This window comes from Pogonomyrmex barbatus, unplaced genomic scaffold, assembly GCF_055798465.1.
Source record: "Pogonomyrmex barbatus isolate J1 unplaced genomic scaffold, ASM5579846v1 scaffold2, whole genome shotgun sequence".
NCBI lineage: Eukaryota > Metazoa > Arthropoda > Insecta > Hymenoptera > Formicidae > Pogonomyrmex > Pogonomyrmex barbatus.
This window is the reverse complement of record NW_028297116.1, coordinates 2924023-2945859: the sequence shown is the minus strand read 5'-3', so window position 1 is coordinate 2945859 and position 21837 is coordinate 2924023. Positions and strand designations below refer to the sequence as shown.

Sequence of the window (21837 nt, the reverse complement as noted above, 5' to 3'; positions counted from 1 at the left end):
GACTCGATCCTTTTTATAATTTGTCATTCAACAATTTCATTGTTCTACTTGAAGAAATGTTGTAATCCATAAACGAAATCTCTTCATAAAAAATCTTAGAAAAATGTAAATGAGAAAAATCTTAGAGAACGATAAAAGAATATACAAGGACAGAAACTCGTGTGGACGATTTATATCTTCGTAAATCGATTAAATATTAACACGGAATTCGTACTTATACAATATGTTACAAAATTAAAATTAAAATAAATGTTTAAAAGAAATTTGCCTTTTTGCAAAGGCATTTCAGCATCAAAAATAGTATCGAAAGAAAAGTACTATCGCGCATACCCAAGCTGGTGGTATTCTGTCTTGCTGCGAAAAGGTCTTCCTCGTAACAGGTTTAGCACAGGAGAACAGTCGTGCCTGCTCCTCATGTAGTGCATCTTGCAATTTTTCATTCTTTGTCATTATGGCTATCTGCGTTTCAAGGTCTCTGTTCACTGATCTATAACCTAAATAATTCATATTCCAATTCAAATATGTTAGAAATCTTCAAAAATTAGTTTTATGATATTTGTATTGATGCCATCGATGTGTTATCCTAAAATGATAAAAACTTACCGAAATTTGGCGAACCTATTAGAGTCAACGAGGGTTTTTGCTGACCTGGCAAAGTGTACCATAGACCTTTGGCATGATATGTCCATCCTGGTTTGACAAACTCCCATAATGTTACTCTTCTTTGCTGCTTCATTTTTTCGCATAAATTATAAAAAGATTCCTCTATTCTCGTGTATGCCGCTGGTATCCCTCCGGCAATTCCCTTGGCATCTTGAAAATACATAAGAAAAACAATTCTTGTATTTTTATCAGTAAAACGTAGAGAAATAATCATATAAAAAAATTAATTAAACAATATTACGTAAATCCTATTTTACGCAATAAAGATTTAAATGTTTAAACTTCGAAAATATTTTTATTTAATATGTAATAAATGTATGTACTAAAGAAGCCATTGGCACTGGGATGTGCTGTTAAAAGGTCACATGTTGCTCGACAATCTCTAAGTACAGCTTGACTATACTCAAAAGTCAGATTGAAATAGCCGGTTGCCAGTTTGAGCGTAGCTCCTGCTGGAGCGGTTTGCAATAACTTCAACGTTATTTCGCTGTCGTGATAGATATTCAGTTGTCCCATTTGCACCAGTGGAAATATCCATGTATCTGCATCTACAAAATTTAAAGATTAAGTATTATTTAATTTATAATTATACGAAATTTTTTTTACATAATGATAAATTCTTAAATGTTTTGCTTAAATGTCTCTAAAATATCTTATAGAATGATTGACAATATATATACCTTTGTTGAAGTCAGCACGTTTTTCTATTTCATTCTGTAAGAGTATCTGTATTCTAGACGCTGCTTCTTGGGTAAAAATCTTTCTTGATCCTTTATAAGGATGATAATTTGCAGAATTTAAACTCGTATTGCCATCTGATTGCAATAAGAAGCTAAATTCCATTACTTTTTCAGTCAATTTGTCATAGAAATCGCAAAGATCTTTACAATCTTCAATAACGAAGTATCGGTCCTGTCGATTTGTGAAGTAATCATTGCTGAGATTCGCCCTAATATAAATCAGTTTTTAGTAATTTTATAAATACAAATATGTATTATATATACATATTTCTATATTCAACAATACAAATATAGCTATTCAATAATTTTAGTAAATATTTTTAATATGAGATATCTAATTTTCTATTTTTTCTCTCATATCAGATATTAATGATAAATTTTGATTCAAATTTTAATTTTGCTTTCTCAATTAAGTATCGTAACCATCAGCAATAACTATTACTTACCCACTAATAATTAAATCATCATCGATTATATACAACTTCATGTGTTGCAAACCGATAAGCTCGTTGAAACGATCGGGGATTGCTGCTTTCATAATGCCACGTAATTTTGGCGTATGATAGAGGAAAACTTTACAACGATCTCCATATTTGCCCTTAAGCAACGGCTCCAGCATTTTCCGGGAATTCTGTTTGCCTCGGGAACCCCTCATGTAATCAAGTAAGATTCGCACTTGTATGTTGTCACCATTCGTATCCATTGCTTGCTTTATCACATTCACCTATATAAAAAAATATTTTTGTTCTTGGAAAAAATTATTTTGAAAACACAAATTAATCTAATCTTTTATTCCTTAATTCTCTATCTCCATATTTTTTCTTTATATAGCTGTTTATTTTTTATTTGAAATAATTATCTCAAATTTGTATTATAAATTTTACATCTGTCTATTAGACTCACCAATTCAGTCTCCAAGGTACCAGTACCTAGATAGAGTGAAGCAAATGTGATTCTCTTTTTGGCATGTTTGCATTTTTCTAACAGAGTAGTGTAGAATGCTTGTGGTTTATCGATTATAGTGATCTATTAGAAAAAAATATGTTTGTTACAATATATGTATGTAAAAGTGTGTATGTAAAAGTGTGTATGTATGTGTGTATGTGTATATAAAATTGTATTATGTATGTTATTTATCTTACTTTTGAACCATTCACTGGAAAAGCAGGGGCTACAGTATACAACCAGGACAGCGAATTAATTTCCTCTTGTATAAGAATATCCAAATTTCTAAACTTTTCATCGTCTAACATTGCTATTTGTGCTTTATGTCTAATAAATAGTAAATCTATATTAGGCTTCACTTTTGTAGAAATACTCAGCAACTTTGGTTCATAAAACCTAAGAAAAATATAATTAAATAAATAAATCATCAAGGCAGTAAAAAATATGCAATTAATTATTATTCTTTTAATTATTGTAATACAAAATTATATCACATTTATATATTACTATATTATTATAGTTGTGCAAAGATGTACAAAATATTATTTTGTATAAAATATCACGAAATAGTATTAAAACTATTAAAAATTATTAAAAATTAATATCAACCTTGTATGTTGCAAAATATCAAAAAAAACATACAATAGATATTCTATTATATTCTATTTATATTAATTTATATTATTATGATTATGTGTATTCATAACTCTTATTTCGCTTTATGTTATTCATATAACATATATTTATATAAAATATCAATTCTTTTTTATATAACGAGTTAAATTTAAAGGTTATTCTTCGTTAACCTAAGAATTGTGAAAAATATGAGATGACATGCATTAAATGACATTGAAACGATTTATATATACCGCCTGAGGATCCGCAGAGTCAAGCTGTGCATGAGGAGATACTATCCTAAATAATAAATACGAAAAGATACAAACGTCCACACGTGCAACTTTAACCTTTGCTATGTAAAGCAACGTGAATGACGCAACGAGCGCTGTCTATCGGTCGTAAAGGATAATTCAATTTCAAAATTAAGTGAACCTCCACTAAAAAAGTAGTATATTTTTAAAGAAATATATACAATTTCACTCGTCAGCTGACAAACAATCATCTTTGGCATATAAGAATGTCACAATTAAATTTATTATAAATTTTTGTTATAGACATTGTCAAATATTATGGAAAAACTAAAGTTGTTTTAGAATTAAATTTTTGAAGAAATTAATATAATTACACACATACTCATCAGAATGAAAATAATTATCTTCAGCCACACATCTAAATATATTATAGATATTTATTATTAAATACTACTGGACAAAAATAACATTGTTTTGAGCTATTTTCTGAAGAAAAGATGCACTTGTACTTATTATCCTCAAACAACTGTTTTCGAATCGACTGAATGTAGATATTTATTATATTTATAGATATTATAAATATTATAATAATATTTATAAATATTATAAATATTGTAAAAAAAAAAACAACATTTATATATTTTTTTGCGTTTGCCTATCCGTTCGACAATCTTAAGTTAAATGCATAAGATTTGTTCTTTGCGAATAAACATTTGCCTTTTTTTAATTATTTAATTATACGTATACTGACTGTATATACTAACATGTACTGACTCTACTTATCTATTTTTTGCATGAAGTCAATGCGGTGGGAGTTATGTCGCTAGGCAACCAACGTATATACATGAATGTCATGTACCTGCTTTCATCTCAGTACACCTGTACACCTGTAAATAATATCAGAATAGCTGAAAACAATAGTCATAAAAAAAAGTAAATATCATAATTGAATCAATATGCTGCTCAAATATCTCGGTACTGTTATGCCAGCACAAGTGAGTGGAATGTCATTATTTTAAATTGATTTTTAAGTCTCGATTCTAGAGAGAATATTTACGTATCTGCTGAACGGACCGACGTATAATATTCAAGAATTATTAGAAATAAAGACAAATTTCCTTTTCAAGAAAGAAATTTAAACGTTACACAGACTACAAAATAATTTATTTAAATATACAATAGCATATAAATATTGCCTCTATTCATAACAGTTTGTAAAAAAGCAATTTATAATTTATGTTTGTATATAAACATATACATCTATATAAATGTATATAAATACAAATATAAATGCAAATCTAAATAAATATATTTAACAAAACACATAATACAAGAATGGACTATTTTCATATGTATATTTTTCTGCATACTAGGAATTGGAAAATAGAGTGGTTAGCATAGCATGGTCGCCGAATAATTTAAAGCTAGCTGTGGCATCTTCGGATCGTTCTATTTACCTTTTTGATGAGAATGGAGTAAAGCGTGACAGATTTTCCACTAAGCCCGTCGATCCCAAGGTAGATTTTATTTGCCGAAATCATATTCATTTAGTTCACTGATATTTTCTTCTATAATTTAGAGTTTAAAATTGATGTATTATACAATAACAAAAAAATATTTTTCTACAGTTCGGCAAGAAAAGTTACATGGTGAAGGGAATAGCCTTCTCCCCAGAGTCCACGAAGATTGCAGTTGGTCAGACCGATTGCATTGTATACGTGTATAAAATAGGAGAAGACTGGTAGTTATTAATATACAATTTTTTTAAAAAATAAAAAAATAATTAGTCAAAATAAATTATTTATTAACAAATAAGAATTATTTTCCAGGGGCGATAAAAAAGTGATTTGCAACAAGTTCCGACAGAGTGCTGCAGTGACTTGTTTGATCTGGCCAGGAGACGGTCCAATCGTCATAGGATTGATGGATGGAAAAGTCCGCGCGGCTTTGGTCAAGTCGCAAAAGGCTCAAACCTTGTACACCTCTGATACTATGACGATAGCTCTGGCTAGCAAGTAAAACTAATACTGATGAACTATGATGTTTTGAGATTTCGGTTATATATATATATCAATCAGTAATAATAGTCTATTTGATATTTGCAAAATGAGCTCTCTCGACTTGCAGCGTTCGTGGAAATGGCTTTCTGTCGAGCCACGCCGATGGCAGCATTATTCGGTATTACATCACCGAGGACGGTAGCGCGGAGCCATCAGGACGCGTGTGCGTCCACGGCGTGCCTGCTTATGCCCTGGCGTGGCCACAGTCACATATCCTGGCAGCAGGTTGCGACAAACGATTGACTCTGTACGACTCGTATGGCAAACCAGTCAAGACCTTCGACTTCAGCCGGGATTCCCAAGAGAGGGAGATCACGGTAGCCTGCTGCAGCCCGAGTGGCCAAAGCGTGGCTGTAGGTTCCTGGGATAAGATGCGCATCTTCGATTGGACGCCACGAAGAGGTATCTGGGAGGAAAGCAACGTACGCGACTTGCCCAATTTCTATACCGTCACGGCGTTAGCTTGGAGACGAGACGGTTCGAAATTGGTGATCGGCAGTCTTTGCGGCGGTGTCGAACAGTTTGAGACTATTTTGAGGTAACTGGAATTTGAGACCGAAGTATTAAAGTCTTTTAATACTTCCTGAATTTTATCAAATTTGGTCCTTTCGTGCTTTCTTTCTTGCTTCTGAGAATTGTTACATAAGAATCAAAATTATCTTGATATAGGATTGTATGATCAGCGGATGAATTTTTCTTTAATTTCATAAAATAATTGTCTATTGAAGAACATACAGAACTATCTATTTATTGTCGAGCTGCTCTGGATATATATGAACTTGCTCAACTTTCAGACGCACAGTGGTCCGTGGAAGTCACGAAGTTGCATATGTAGGTCCTAGCCAAGTAGTGATCCGGCCTTTGACCGACTCCTCGCAGCGTCCTATTGTCATCAGATCGCAAACGGGTTTGGAGATTGAAGACGTGCGCGTTCTAGGACGCAGAGACAATAATGTGGTGGCTCGGACGGCGCGCACCCTACTGATCGGCGACATCGAGCTGGGTCTGATCAGTGAGATCCCATGGGAGGATCGGTCTGGCAGTGAAAAGTTTTTCTTCGAATATCCGGTTGTATGCTTGATCTTTTGCTCCGGCGAGTTGACGATCGTCGAATATGGACAGAACGAGGCGCTCGGTTCCGTACGAACAGAAGCAGTAAATCCGCACGTGGTCAGCGTACGCGTGAACGAACGACCCTCAGCTGGCGGGGGCGACAACAAGAAATTGGCCTACCTACTGGATCCGCGAACCATTCGCGTAGTCGACCTGCTAACCGGCGCAACTATCAGCATGATCGTCCACGACGCTCGAATCGACTGGTTAGAGCTGAGCGAGGCGGGTCACCGTCTGTTGTCGCGCGACAAGCGAGGTCGTCTTTGGCTGAGTGATGACACGGGTGATAGGTAGCTACGTGAAACAATTACAAGTATTGATTTAAGACAAAAACCTTTCTTATTATTTGTTAAGTAAAACTGAAAGTGGAATTAAAGAGGAAGTTACAGAAAGATCTCAATTTTGAAATAATAGTTATTAAGAGTAGCCTCCAAGTGGCCAACTTGTTTACTAGGCATAATAATTTTATCTAAAATAAAACGTAAAAGAATTAATCTTTTTTTAAATCAATCTATCTTTTATTATTTTGGGGAATTTATAAAACAAGTGTAACAGACCTTTATGTTCTAATTATTCTTTGTTTTACGAAATCACAGAGTCTTATTGGTGACAGGAGCATCTTTCGCGTCCTGGATAACTGGTAGCGATGTTGTCGTTGCTCAGACAAGCCAAACCTTGGCCGTTTGGTACAACATAGACGCGCCAGAAGCGGCAACATTAACGCCAATCAAGGGTGATGTGATTGACATTGTGCGAGAGGATGGTCAGACATCTGTGATAGTAGAAGAGCATGGCGTCAAGGTGGGATATACGTTGGACGAGGGACTGATCGAATTTGGCACCGCGCTGCATGACAATGATTTCGGCAGAGTTGTTCTGTTTCTTGAGAATATGGGCGACGGTCCACAAGTGGAGACCATGTGGGAAAATGTGGCCAGAAACGCGATGAACGAGAGGAAGATCATGATAGCTGCGAGATGTTACGCTGCAATGGGTGACGTGGCTTGCGCGAGGTTTTTGAAAGAGATTGCTGAGGTCTTTTTCTATTTTCCATAATATCTCTATTCCTTTCGAGATATAGTAATATATTTTTACATTTCTTTTCTATCGTGCTTTAAGATAGGAGAGAAGTATACTAAGGAGACAGGCAACGACCCACTGGGCGATTCGGACTGCTGGGCCCGACTGGCCATACTAAATGGTGATTTAAAAACCGCTGAGGCGATTTATCTGGAACAGAATGAATTGGATAAAGCGCTAGACATGTACCAGCGCTATTGGCACTGGGAGGATGCTCTAAATTTGGCTCAGAATCGCAACTGGAGTGGTCTGTCAGAGCTGCGGGACCGTCATTTAGCTTGGCTATTGGACAGTGGCCAAGCGGCCCGCGCAGCTTCTATTATAGAAAATACGAATCCAAAGAGAGCTGTCAAGCTTTATTTGGAGGCTCGCCGACCTGGACGAGCTGCCAGGCTAGTACTCGCCGATAATGAATTGCTAGAGGACGAAAGAATCGTCGAGGAGGTCATCAGTGGCCTTAAAGCAACTGATCTCATGGAACTCGCTGGAGAACTGCTGGAGAAAACTGGAGCCGATTCTGAAGCAATCACTTGTTATGCTCAGGCCGGAGTCTTTGCTAGAGCCCTCGATTTAGCACGTAAAGTCGATCCCACATTGGTGGTCGAACTCGAGAGGGATTGGGGAAAACATCTGTCAGCGAATGGTCATTATGATGCCGCTATTAATCATTTCATCGAGGCAGGCGAGACAATATTAGCGCTCAAGGCCGCCATTAACGCACGACAATGGAGAAAGGCTTTACAAATTATTCAGGTGCGATTCAGTTGCATTATTAACATGAATTGCATTCTTTTATCTTATTTATTTAATTTCATTTCTTTGTTATTATTTTTATATTCTTTTTCTTCATTTTGATATTCTTTTTCTTCTTCTTTAGGTGATTGAGGACGATGATCCAGAGATTCGTCAACAATGCGAAAAATTAGGGGAATATTTCTCGTCGATCGGTGAACGAAGTCTGGCGGAGAGCCTTTTCATTAGGGCTGAAAACGCCCAACGCGCCGTGGAGATTCATATACAATCAGGCGACTGGATGCGTGCACATCAGGTGGCCCAAGAATACATGAAGGATGACGAGGCCAATCAAGTATTAGCAAAACACGCCGAGAGCCTGCAGCAGATTGGCGAACTTCGTCATGCCGAGTCTTTATATGTTGCGATCGGTGATCACGACGCAGCAATCGCTATGTATCGCAAAGCGGGAAATCGTAGCGACATGATCAGATTGGTTGCGCAACACCGGCCAGATCTACTTCAAACTACTCATATGCATCTAGCCAGGGAGTTAGACGCAGCTGGCAAACCGAGAGAAGCCGAGGAACACTTCCTAGGTGTCAATTTTGAATTTAAATCAATCATGGTTTTTAGTTAAAAAATGACCTCTTTTTTCCTCAACAAATAAATTTGAATAAATTGTGTTCTATTTTAGGTGCTGGTGATTGGCGTGGAGCGGTTACAGCTTACAGATCTGCAAACATGTGGGAGGATGCATTGAGAGTCGCTAAGAAGGCTTCGGGAGAAAAAGCGGCACAACAGGTATAAAACTTATATACCTTGGAAAACATTAATTTTCTTATAGTTTCCTGAGCTTAAGTCTCCTTTTCTTTTAGGTTGCTTTGATGTGGGCCCGAACGTTGGCTCCGGAACTGGGCGCCAGACTTTTGATGCGACTCGGCTACTTGGAACCGTGTCTGCAATTGGCATGCGAAGCTAGTTTATTTGACTGGGCTTTAGAGATTGCCAAATATGGCACAATGGATCAAAAGAAAGAGGTTCACTATCGTTATGCGATGGCGCTAGAGGACGAGGGTCGTTTCGCAGAGGCCGAGAAGGAATTCGTGCAGGCTGGTAAGACCATGGAAGCAGTACAGATGTATATTCATAGCCGTGATTGGGAATCTGCCGAGGACGTCGCACGATCGCACAGCCAGGAAGCAGTGGCACAGGTCTTGATCGCCCGAGCCGCCGAAGCCGCCGAGGCACAAGATTACGCTACGGCAGAGGCTCTTCTTCTGAGAGCACACAAGCCAGAGATGATAATAGAGCATTACAAGGTTGGTCTTCCTTTAGCATTTTTGTACATATAAAAATTCTTTTTCAAAGCTTTATTTTACGTAATATTTATATACGAAAATGTATTAAAAATTATTATCTAAATATTTATTTGTTTCAATTGTATTTCTTTATTTCAGACAGCTGGAATGTGGTCTGAAGCATTGCGAGTGTGTCGAGAATATTTGCCCAGTCAGGAGGCAGCATTGCGTAGAGAGTTAGGTCAAAGAAGCGCGGGATTGGACGGAGCGAATGCGTTGGAGGAAGCTCGAAAATGGCTTGATCTCGGAGAAGTAAGACCTGCTCTGGATACTTTGATCCTGAATCCTCAAGCTCCGAGATCGTATCTTATCCGTGCGGCTGACATTCTCTTGCATCAGGCGGATCCAGAAACGGCAGCGGAAATCGGCGGTGATCTGGGTGCACGTTTATTTTCTGTTGGTGAACATGCACTCGCAGCTCAGGTAGTTTTTCTATTTTCACTAATTTTTTCATTTAATTGCGCTCTAAGATCTAAGCAAGGATCCTTGTAAAATTACAATTTATTCGATACATTTATCATTTATATCTGGATTGGAACCTCAAAAATGCGGAAAACGGAAATTAAAATAGAATTTCATGATACTTCATATTGTTCTAGGTATTTCTTCAGGCAGATCGATTAAAAGATGCGGTGAGTTCGCTGATGGCGGTCGGTGAGTGGGATCGCGCGCGACGAATCGTACGCGAGCTCGCTCCCGACCTCGAGCCGTATCTGGAAGAGAAATATCGGGATGCCATGGCAAACGAAGGCGAAATTGAACGATTGGCGGAAATGGATGGTAACGCTGCCCTCGAGGTGATGGCGCGCAAAGGCCAATGGAATCAGGTGTTCGATGCTGCAAGTGCGCAAAGTCCGGAGGTGCTGCACAGATATGTGGCACGACGTGCCGCACAGTTGCTAAAGAGTGACGCCGCGCCGCAGGCGCTGCAACTTTACGCGCAATATGGCGCACCCGCGATCTCGCAGAACTTTAATCTATATCTGCAATTAGCAGAGAACATTCTAAACGCACCGCAACAGGAATACAGGTACAACGCGTCATTTGCTTCTATTTAAACTTCCATCATTTGAACATCTTTGCTAATCAAAAATATTTTATTAAACAAAATATTCTATATTTAGACTATTTTTTTTATTAAAATTAAAATATCTCGTATAGTATTTATTTCCTAATTTCCTAAAGATCTTTTTTACTTCTTATGTAAGAAGATTGTCGTATTCTTTATCTTCTTAACTTTTATCTTTTACGTTTCTTTATTTGTTATTCTCTGTCAATTAATTCCAGATATCTAGCGCAACTTCGTGACGTTTTACACGGCCTTTGCCGTTCATCACCGTCCTCCGATAGATTCGAGCGGCTTCTGGAGGTCGCTCACCTCTCGGCGGTAAAGCACGGCTGTCTTTCGTTTCCAACGCTTTCTGGCATTGTTGTCAAAGCGTCAGTCAGTCTCTTGCGACACACCGATATTCTTTACGCCGACAGATATTACTACGAAGCCGGCGTCGCTGCCCGTTCCGCCGGTCTTCTGAGCGAAGCTTTCGTCTTCCTCAATCATTTTCTTGATCTAGAGGAGTGTATTGAGGAGGAAGGCGATGGCAATGTTCTAGACGTAGACGACCTCCGTGTCACCGATTTTCCGTTGGAGGTACCACTTCCAGAAAAAGTTGGCGTCGCGACAGATCAACGCGAAGAGGCAAGAGAGTGGGTACTGGCGGTATCTATGGATCAAAAGATCGAGCAAGGTTTACCGGTTGATCAGAGAGGCGTTTACGTCGGTTCCTTGACGTCACCAACAAATCCGGGCATGCCTCTTCAGCAATGCGTGATCACGGGATATCCGGTGCGCGGCCCGGTTATCAGATTTGAGGAAACTAATCGAGTAGCTGATCGCGATGACTGGACCAAATTGATTAACACGGCCAGACAAGCGCCCTCGGATTCGCCACTGAACGATATTTTAGTATTTCTTCAAGATTGGTGCGGCACGGCACCCAAGTACTCGTTTTAGAAAAAAAAAGCTTGAAATTTGAGTAAAAAATTAATGAAGAAAGTAGAAGTACGAAAAAATGAAAGATAATTGAGATTTGTAAATAAGTTAATAAATATAATGATAAATATATTGTATATTAGATATTATTTATTGTTATTTCTTTAATTAGTGGCATTACCGATATATCTCCTTTTGATTAGTCGAAACACTCATCCTCTCTCAAAAGGAAATTTATATATTTATATCTTTATTAAAAAATATAATTATATCTACATATTTATCTATTAATTTTTATTTTAATAATAATAATAATAATCTCGGAAAAAAAGATATAGAAAAATATACAAATGACAAAGTAATGTTAATTCATTAAATTATTCCCTGTTAATCTTTCTTTCAGCCAGATAGCGCGTTCGTCCTGCAGGCTAGCTCATGGAGGGATTTGAGAGAGTGGGCAACCACAGATGATAATTAACCGCTTAGCAAATATGCTCGGCTTTGGCGCATTCCATAAGCCAAAAAGCCGCCCGTGGAATCTGGCGGTTCAAAGTAAAGCAAATACACGAACAGGCGCGCGCACATATACACGCGCACGCTATATTGACTCGAAATCATGACGGGTTTAATACATGCCGCAGGAGACGCGTGATCCGCCATATTGCCGATGTTTAACGTCCGCCAGCGACAGTCACATCAAGAGGACATTATTTGCGTTAACATTATTTAAATTTTGTTTTAGTAATAAAAAAAAATCAGAAAAATGTTTAAGCTAATATTAATTACAACAGCTAATGAAATTAACATAATATTTATGCATGAGCACGCATATACTTCCTTGCTATTATTTTTACTAATCATTTCGAATAAATAAGTAAGAAAAAAAAGTTAAAAAGCAATAAGAATTAGAAAAATATAAAAAAAGAATCTCATTTCCTGAAAATTATCCAAACTTAGATATTTTGTAAGCAAGTTTACTTTCATGTATTTTCTTTCTTATAAAGCGAGAACAGGAAAATCTGCTCGAACAAAGTTAGATAATAAAAACGCAACTGATACGTATATACAACGCATTTTACGGCTGTTAATTCCCGTGTAAGGCCGACACCTTCGATTTTCCAATAATTACCGCATAATGGCGCCTATACAACTTTCAGACGCTTTAAGCGATTAAAAAGGGGCCGCGAAAGAAGAAAAAAGAAACGAAACGGCGAGAAAACGACGACGTGGCTCCCGTCCAGACCGACCCGATCTCTTCCTCCGCAAATTCGTTGATCGCGACCATTAAATGCTCCGCGATTAATTTAAATAAATGCGCCGCCGTTATGAGCGGAGAACACTTACCTGTGAAGGATGGGTGGATATTCAAATGCGGACCTCCTCGCTGAAAAGTCGCCGAGGACTAATCTTCTGACGGATCGCGGGATTTCCTCCTAAAATATTCCTACGAAGAACTATGGGAGTGACTTAATTCCGGGATTACGGAGTCTTGCCGATAGAATGGGAATTTATATTAGAGTAAAAAGTACATAGAAAATGTCGAATTGTTAAAAATCATTTCAATCTCATTTGCAATACATCTTGATTTTACCTGTGAGATCAAATAAAGATTTTAAAAATTATTAAAATTATCACATTGACATGTACAGAAAGTTTCAAATTTGTATCAATATGTATATTATGTAATACATATAATGTATAAAAAGCACAAAGTAGAAAATGAATATAAAAAGAGAGAGAGAGAGAGAGAGAGAGGGGGGGGAGGGGCAGAGAGAGTTTAGAGAACAAAAAAGATCAAGAAATGCACGTTAAAAAAATGATATATATAATAACAATAATATATATAATATATATAACGTATATACGCTTGTATACATGATTCTTATTACAACAGTTTCATTTTAATCTAGCCTAACCCAAATCGCCGGAATCGCCCAAAGCGATCATTTTGTATATATAATGTTTATAATTATAATATATTATTCATAATATATTAACATCTTTTTTTTCTTTGCGACTTCCTTGAATTCTTATCTACCGCGTTTTAAATTACAAAAAGAGTGATTATCCTAAAACCCACCCTCCACCCTCCGCTCCAAATTGGACGTCTTCTTCTCGTTCGCGCTTAAATTACGCTGGGATATATTATTTTAGTCTAAATCTCTATATCTATGCATATCTTAAAATGCGTATTGAGAAACGTGCGTGTTGAAAAACGCGTGTTCAAAATGACGTGTTGCACACAAAAATCGAAATTCATCAATTCTCAGACATTAACCCTTTCAGTACCGAATATTCAGTATATATTAAGAGTAAAATGTTAAATATAGTACATCGATAGAGCGGTGATAAATGTAGAAATACCAACAATCTCCTTTCATTTCTTCTTTAACTTTTAACGTGTTATCGGAAGAACTCTAGTTTCTGCCATTAACAAACTTCAAGGCGAGAATGAAGCAAGTCCGTAATTCGTAAGATCTACTTCACGTTCAACTTTACGTGAAAACTATACAAATAATGGACTTGATCCACTTTCACTACACAAGTTTTTCACGCTATAAAACTACGTTAATCTGCGGTTAACATTGGAGAAACGCAGTCAAAGTAGCTATTCCTTTTTATTTAATACCTGTAAAACTGCATTGATATATCGTGATATTCTTTATTTTATAACATAGAGTTTACCGCTATGAAATTGCGCTTCACCGCTTCATTTAACGCCATAAGAAGAACCTGCAAGCTATCTCCGTACGTACGCTCCACGTGTCCCAAATGAATCGGTACTCGAGAGAAATTGTAGAAAAAGCGCAAAAGTGCGATGTGTGCACGGCGCGCGGATACAGAAAGGGTTACCGCCATATTTTCATCTTGGGAAGAATTTTTTTTCGCGGATAGATAATAATCGCGTGGCAGTTGATTCTCGTCTCGCGTGGAAAGTTGCGCGACGAAGGAACTTGTTCAACAAGAGAGACATGTCCGTCTCCGGGTCATGAGATCGCTATTAGCGCGCGGAAACGCCCGATCTAGAGAAAGAACTTGTCTCATGACAATGCTGGCGCCGAGCGGTCGTTAGTCTTCGTCTTTCGCAGCTTCACTGTCGCAAATATATTAGTCCTGAAAGGCGTTAATTGCAATTAATCAGTGTTCGGGGAATGCGAATCTGGACGATCACAAACAACTTTGGGATTCCGGTAAACTCTTGAAAATTTTAAGAGGGATGCCTTTCTTCCTCGAAAACACACAATAAAGATTTCTCATTGATATCTAATCCAATATCGTATCCAATTGTTTAAATAAAATATCTTTTAAATATCTTTTAATATTTTTATAGGACGAATAAAACTGATTAATCTTTCCACGATTTAGATTCCTCAAAATTTATGAGCCAACACAAAAAAATATGGAAAGTACCGATCAAAATTAATCCGGCCATCGTCTTTCACAATTTATGTTTTGATAGTTGTACCATGGTAACATTACACAACTTTCTTAAATTCTATATTTGTATATAGAAAATAGCAACTTCAAATTTGCATAAAATCAAAGCGACCGATAAAAATAAAAAAATAGCAAGAATTTGAAATAGTTGCAAATAATATCTAGCGAATAATATCTAGAATGACTTGCACTATGCTAGCGATAATTAAAGGAAGGCTAACACGCGCAGCGATGACGGACACAACAATACAAATCATACAAGTCACAATCGATGATGATGTATCATCCAGCAAAGTTTCTCGTTCCGTTTCGAAGCGATAAGTCGCCTAGAAGTCGTCGCAAAAGTGTATCGAGCGTTTTCTTCGACGATGCTGCAAGCTCCTACAACATCAACAGCCAATCGTTGAAGACAAGACAAAGCATTAGAAAGGGAATTAACCAATGCGAACACATCATAATGGGGGTTGATCATTCAGAGGCTTACTCGTGAACAGGTGGTCACAAAGAAATTCAGAATAAATTCACATGACCGGGAGAAGAAAGAGAGTTCGGGTGAAACTAATAACAAAAATGGTAACAACTGCGAGCTCGATGTTCATTCATTGACCTAAGTTTGAATTAAGTACTCCTTGCTCGCATAATATCATACATCTAAACTAAAGAAAAATCAAAATTGTATGCAATGGAAACCTCCTCTATTCTCCTATCTTCTTCATCGTTTTCAAAAAGCATGGCAACGTAATCGTCGACTATCGTAATGTCTTCTTCTCGCTAACGTAATGTCTTCTTCTCGCTAACGAAAATATCCAATCTTTCTTTTTTTCGTTTTTTTTTATATTTCACTTTTTTTTTGTTCGATATTTTTTCATCATTGCTCTCTTTATCATCCTTTATAACCTCCACATACATTTAGCCTCGGCTAAATTTTCTTCTGCTGCTTTACTTATTGTTGTTTTTGTTTCTTCTTCTTCTTATTAACGGACGCGTCTACGCCCCAGAGATCATACCAGGGCCCGCAGTTATTCCGATCAGACTCCCTTCTCAGCTTGGTCCTCGGTAGCAACGTTTTTTCCGGTATACTCTGATCTTTCACGACGATGCAACTATAGGTCGATTCCTCATCGGAGGCCTCGGTCTCACTGAAGTTCAACGTCGCGTCTTCCTCGTCGTAATTTCTTCTACCTCGCACCATCATTTCGTTTCGCTTGCTCTCGTTGTTCTCCTTCAGTTCGGCCACAATCATATTCCGCTTGGCCTCGAGACTACGTCTTCGTTCTTTCTCGATAATCGCCTTTCGCGACACATTGCCGACGAAATACGTACGCTCTTCTGGCTGTTGCTGCATCCTATACTCGGATCTTTCCGTGATCTTAGACCGTTCCGCTGGTGTCGGGAAATCGTCAAAGTAATCGGTCTTGTCGGGTACGTGGCTTCTTTCAGCCGGCTTGGGTTCATCGTGTCGGTGCTCGTTCGTGATAGTACCCTCACTGCCCAAACTCGAATTCGGGCTACCGCCTTCGGAGTTTCTCTGTCTCTCCTCGTTCTCCGCCGTCTTGTCTTCCTTCCGGATCATTTTCGGGATGTCTACGAGCGAGCGATGTTGCCAAAGTGCCATACCCTCCAGCACTTCCGAGTCCCGGCGAAATTTCCAGAAAGACTTGGTCCGTTTCACGAGCTTCGGGCTCTTCGATTCATCGAAGGCTCTTCCGGTTTGCGCGAGGTGACCCATAGCAGTTGCCTGTCGCGGCAGTAGAGGTTTCCGTTCCACTTTCAACGTGTTGTTGTTAGTGTCGCCGTTACTTCGCTCATTGATTCTCGGTACGGCGTTGCGCTTCTGAAGACCCGGATCATGCAAGCCCGCGTGGTAACCGTGTCTCTCTATCGCCTTTGTTCTCTCCAATTTCGTCTCGAAGTTCGATTCGTAACCGCGATCTCTTTCCAGCGAGCCTATTCCGTATCGGCTGGTTTCTCCGTAAATCGCCTCCTCCTTGTCGGAGTATCTACGCTCACGGTAGGGCCCCATCGGGGGCCGTTCCGGAGCCTCTTGCGACGGTGGCCGCGGCCGCTCGAATCGCCGACTGGACAATCGTTCGACCGTTCTGTTGCGATTCTTCTCGAACGTTCGCTCGTAACCCGTCACCTCCTTCCGCTGTTCCATATACGCGCGCTCCTGCTGCTCGTTTCGAGCGCGGGCCCGCTCGTACGAGGATTGCGGGTCTTCGCGGGGCCGCTGTTTGTCCTCTCTCGGGCGATCAAAGCCCTGCTTCTCCTCCCTCGAACGTTCATGGCCCCGTTCTTTGTCCTCCCTCGTGCGCTCCAAGTTTTGCTTCTCCTCCCTCGAGCGCTCGAAGCTCTGCTTGTCCTCTCTCGCGCGCTCAAAGTTCATCTTGTCCTCGCGGGAGGCACGCTCGAGCGAGTGCTTATCGTCCCGTGCGCGCTTCTCGTCTCGTAAGCGCGCTTTGTCGTCGCGCCTCGTTTGCTCCAGGTTCTTCTGACCACCGTCTCGACCGCGCTCCAGGCTTTTGTACTCCATAGCGGCTCTCTCGCGACGGTCCCGCGAGAAGGCCGCATCGCGCGTCTCTCTCTCGAGGCTCTTGTACTCCGTCGCGGCGGATCTCTCGCGACGCTCGAGGAACTTGGGCGGGCTGTGCTCGCGCGCGTACTTCTGCGCGGTCTGCTCGAGTTTCTGCGCGATGTGCTCGACTTTACGGCCCGGCTCCGGCACGGTGATGGTGCTCTCGTCGTCGGACTCTGACGACGAACTTGTGGACTTGGCGTATTTTTCCGCTTCGAAACTGCCTCCTCCTCCTCCTCCTCCTCCTCCTCCTCCTCCTCCTCTCCGCTCCTGTTGAGCTTCCTGATTGTTCGCGTAGAATTTATTATTGCTACGGTACTCGGTGCCGAAATCCTCTTCGTCCTCCTCGAGCTCGTCTTCCTCGGTCTCCGCCTGCGTTCGCTTGTCGACGCGTCGCTGATCGCCGCGACGAGTAGCAGTCGGAGCACCCCGCTCGTCCGTCATCTTAGTACGCTGATTCGGACTGGGACGTTCGTTCGATGTCTGCGTGGCCTTCTTGTTCTTCCTCTTCTTTGTTATATCGCCATTTTCCAATGTAAAGTCGCCGTTCTCCATTTCAAAGTACTTCTTCGAATCCTCGCCCATTTGGTTGGCCTTGGACTCCGCCCAGAGGTCCATCGCCGTGCGATACAGCTGCCAAGACTTCTCATCCCGCGGGATTGTTTTCCAGGAATCATTCTCCCAATCCTTTGACTGCTTCTCGTCCTTCGGTGAAGGACGATCTCCTCCGCTACGCGGCTTCCGGCGCCGCCTGCGTGCGCGGCGCGATCAATAAAAAAAGAGAAAAAGAAACCGGGGCGCGGAAGAGAAGGATTAAAAGAAAGGGAAGCTATTGGAGATATGGACCACCACCATGGCGGTTTTTCCAGCGACCACGATAACGCATGCGGTATCTACAAGAAGGAGAGAGACACAACTTCGAAGAAACAGAGATAACTAATAATTCGAGAGAGATGAGAGGCCGAAAAAAAAATTCCATTCATAAATCCAATAATTCTTTTAAAGTTGCTTTCGCAAATAAATTATTAAAGTAAATTAGATATCTAGATAATAATCTCAATCTTTTTTCTTCTTAAACGACAAATGAACAAAATATAACAGAATTGTATATAATGGTGAATATGACATGAGAAAATGAATTACTTGGTGTCCGTGCAATAATTAAAATCAATAAACATATTGAAATTGTATGACAAATATATAAAAACAGTCATGTGCAAACATATGCATCATACTAGTGCGTAAATTGATAAAAAAGAAGAGTAAAACAATAATATCGTATATTTTCGATATTTGAATCCAACTTAAGAAACAAGATCTGTCAAGATCGATCAATGTCACTCTGCTATCGCAAATTTTGTAAAGTGTTCACTAAAAAATTTTCTAAAAGATGATTTGACAATCATACAAGCCAATAGATGTATACTTAAATGCAATTCGACCTACTTCAATTAATGTCATACTGCTATCATGCGCCCAGCAATGAACAAGTAAGATAAGATACTCTATTCAAGATCGAAATTTAACGATTCTATCGGTTCGATCTCATTTTATCTGAAATTCATTAAGGTTTTTTTCCGACGCTACCGGAGCCCAGTGAATGTAAAACGCGTGTACGATTACTACAGCATCCACCACCGTCGAATTTTTATTCCTCACAATAGCGTCGCAAACCAATTCAATTGAGTGCCGAGAGAGTGGGAGGAGAAACGGCGAAAGAGAAGTGAAAATCGCACTAATTACAGGGAGAGGCAGTAGAGAGGCAGAACAGCGGGGCTGCAATGATACAAAGCTTCAATCGCGCTGAATACGGCAAAGCGGGAAGTGCGCTTATCGGCTAGTTATCAGGGCGTGATGTTCGGGGAGCGAAGATATCAAAGGGCCCAAAGTACCAAGTGATTTGCCAATAAGTGATTTGCCTGGTATCGGGTCTGCGGGTGAATAATGGTAGTCTACATGTAAACTAAAGATTGAAACCGATACAATTATGCTGGAAATCAAATCCGATGTTACACGAACACGCGATGGAAGGAGGTGCCAATTACTACGTGCCAATTACTACGTTCACGTGTCACGAGTAAATCAAGTGATTCAGCGAAATTTTATCGGCTTCCCTGATGTAGACCGCGCGTAAGCTACGTAAATCCTTCTTGGCCGCGAGTTACGAGAAAGGAAAAGTCCACCAAGAAAGGAAAAGTCTTTTCATTACGCGAACGTGAAAGCCAATTAATCTTCCAATTTACTTCCGCAGTTACATTACACTTTGGGTGAATCGATCCAAATATATCGTTTTTTTCAAGCGAAATTAATAGTAGAACTACATACGTAAAGGCGAAAATTCGTTTCTCCCTAATATAATTTACGTAGCTTGCAGCTCTACAGCTCTTCTCTGAAGTATATAGAGAAGTGTAACTAATTACACGTTACATGAACCAAGAACGGAGATGACTTTGCAGCCTGGGGCACAGATTTTGGACTCACCTCAACGCTTCGTCGTCGCTGTAATCGACGTCGGGCTGCACCGGGGGCTCATTGGAGAAGCCGCTGTCGTTGCTGCTGTGAAGAGACGTCATTGCAGGGGGTGGCACCGGGGGCACGGGCGGCTGCACCCTTCGCCCGCTGGCTAGCACCGCGGGAAGCGTACCCGATGGACGGATCTGAAAGGCAGACGAAACGTTTCCCTCCTTCCCTCCGTCTCTCACCCACACTCCGCATTCTTTCCAATCAATCTTGGGGCTGCGACGTGTACACGTGAACGTATTTCACGGAGTGGAGTTTATTCGGAATTTATGCAGACTAGCGCCATTGAGAAAACAATATCGGCGAAAATCGTCGAAGAGAAACGGAATAGCATTAATTTTTCGCGATTATCGCCACGCGACGAAGCGTTCGGAAAGGATTTATTTGACGCAAGAGATAGCACTGTATTCGGCAGTAGATCGAGACATGATCGAGACTAAATAATACAAACGACAAATAACCGTTTCGGAAGCGTTTCGCTGTTGCATCGATTTCACTGTCTCACCGATTTCGATTGGCGTGCGGTCGGAGTCGCCAAGACGCTCGCGTTGTTGATCGGCGTGCCGATGTTGCTGCCGCCGCCGCCGCCACCGCCGCCGCCGCCGCCGCCGTTGTTGTTGTTATTGTTGGCATTGGTGCTGGCGGAATTGTTGCCGGCGCCGGCGGTGCCTCCGGATGGTTCGTCGATATTGGCCGGCGTGACCGGTGGTCGAGAGGGCGGCGGCTTACACGGTGGTACAGCTTGTGGCTCCGGAGTCCTACCGTTGCTCGCTCCGTGACTCGGCGATCTTCGCATAATTGAACAACGCAGTGTACTAGCAGAAATTCAGGGAGACTCGTGCAATTGAACCGAGAAAAATTTTTCGGAAAAATTCGGCAGAGCGTAAAACGATACATTTAAGTTCGCAACGCTACATCAAATCTGTCAAATTTATCTTGTTGTAAACGATTTTGTGAAAAAAAAATGAAAAGTAGATGATTAAGTTTTAGCAAAGTTTTTTCAAGAATTGCATTACAATGCAGATAAAAAAGCGGATGATAATGATAAAGCTGCCGATAAAAAATTAATCAAATGTAAATCGGTATTTAATGGAAAATAATGCAGAGATCAATAATGAGAGACACTCGATGTAATATCTGATAATCCTGTGTGCGTATTAAATTTCACATGAAAATTTTTACTGATTTACTACTCTGAATGCATGCGGGGATTCCAGCGCGAAATGTTTGGAGTTTGAAGGGTTAATAACGAGCGACCATAAGTGCGAAATTTCCGCATTGCCATACTCGAGGTCGGGAAGGTTTACTTACCCCAAAGTGTCGTCGATTATAATTTCAGTATACGCCAAGGGAAACCATCCCGAGCTTTGAGTACGTAGATTTTCGCCAAATTGCCATCCCTTCTGACGGTCTCCTGACAAAAAAGAACGGGAAATATGCAAATTTGCGAAACTTGCTTTCGTCCCGGCTTCATTAACATTTTTGCAATGGAGGCTCTTTTTAATCGTAAACATTAAAAAAAAAATTCGAGGAAAAAGGTAATAAACTAATTTATCTTCATTTCATTATCTAAATATCTTAACAACCGGAACCGGTAAAATATTAGTCCGAAATTACAATTAATTAAAATTTCATTAATTATTCTACGTTACAAATTAATAATTGAATACTAAATTGAATATTAATCGGAATAGACAATCTCATCAATTATTATTATTAAGTTAAGTGACGTAAAAATTCCGATTAATTCC

The 21837-nt window shown here is 39.9% G+C and overlaps 3 protein-coding genes across 3 annotated transcripts in view; 1 reads left to right on the top strand and 2 right to left on the bottom strand.

The window, feature by feature from the left end:
* Positions 1 to 157: 157 nt before the first annotated feature.
* PGS1 (Phosphatidylglycerophosphate synthase 1) lies at positions 158 to 3419 on the bottom strand. The gene is made up of 8 exons (XM_011643813.3): positions 3218 to 3419; positions 2546 to 2744; positions 2307 to 2429; positions 1850 to 2127; positions 1344 to 1612; positions 987 to 1211; positions 604 to 813; positions 158 to 494 (listed from the first exon to the last, which is right to left on the bottom strand). Exons 1-8 carry the CDS (start codon positions 3247 to 3249, stop codon positions 292 to 294), a joined length of 1539 nt encoding a protein of 512 aa, XP_011642115.2. The 5' UTR covers positions 3250 to 3419; the 3' UTR covers positions 158 to 291.
* Positions 3420 to 3897: 478 nt separating this feature from the next.
* Positions 3898 to 12427, top strand: Oseg2 (intraflagellar transport protein Oseg2). The gene is made up of 14 exons (XM_089076657.1): positions 3898 to 4212; positions 4591 to 4734; positions 4846 to 4958; positions 5047 to 5232; positions 5345 to 5815; positions 6072 to 6680; positions 6987 to 7425; positions 7510 to 8223; positions 8348 to 8801; positions 8900 to 9006; positions 9081 to 9524; positions 9663 to 9986; positions 10163 to 10593; positions 10851 to 12427. The coding sequence occupies exons 1-14, from the start codon at positions 4174 to 4176 to the stop codon at positions 11572 to 11574; spliced, it is 5199 nt and encodes a 1732-aa protein (XP_088932783.1). The 5' UTR covers positions 3898 to 4173; the 3' UTR covers positions 11575 to 12427.
* Positions 12428 to 13355: 928 nt separating this feature from the next.
* IRSp53 (Insulin receptor substrate 53 kDa) overlaps positions 13356 to 21837 on the bottom strand; it is a 76129-nt gene continuing 67647 nt past the window's right edge. The window contains exons 11-14 of the mRNA XM_011643816.3: positions 21398 to 21500; positions 20592 to 20874; positions 20048 to 20223; positions 13356 to 18317 (exon numbers count right to left, since the gene is read on the bottom strand). Of these exons, the coding sequence (XP_011642118.2) occupies positions 15935 to 18317; positions 20048 to 20223; positions 20592 to 20874; positions 21398 to 21500 (2945 nt within the window). The 3' untranslated portion in view covers positions 13356 to 15934. The remainder of the gene's footprint in view (positions 18318 to 20047; positions 20224 to 20591; positions 20875 to 21397; positions 21501 to 21837) is intronic.

What these genes read in the sequence shown, in the direction of transcription:
- PGS1 (XM_011643813.3), bottom strand. Translation starts at nt 3,249, where the DNA reads ATGCACAGCTTGACTCTGCGGATCCTCAGGCG. An exon ending in ACTCTGCGGATCCTCAGGCG is followed by an intron (nt 2,745 to 3,217) that starts GTATATATAAAT and finishes TATTTTTCTTAG; the next exon opens with GTTTTATGAACCAAAGTTGC. An exon ending in AATAGGTTCGCCAAATTTCG is followed by an intron (nt 495 to 603) that starts GTAAGTTTTTAT and finishes TGAATTATTTAG; the next exon opens with GTTATAGATCAGTGAACAGA.
- Oseg2 (XM_089076657.1), top strand. Translation starts at nt 4,174, where the DNA reads ATGCTGCTCAAATATCTCGGTACTGTTATGCCAGCACAA. An exon ending in AGTGATGACACGGGTGATAG is followed by an intron (nt 6,681 to 6,986) that starts GTAGCTACGTGA and finishes ACGAAATCACAG; the next exon opens with AGTCTTATTGGTGACAGGAG. An exon ending in AGGCTTTACAAATTATTCAG is followed by an intron (nt 8,224 to 8,347) that starts GTGCGATTCAGT and finishes CTTCTTCTTTAG; the next exon opens with GTGATTGAGGACGATGATCC.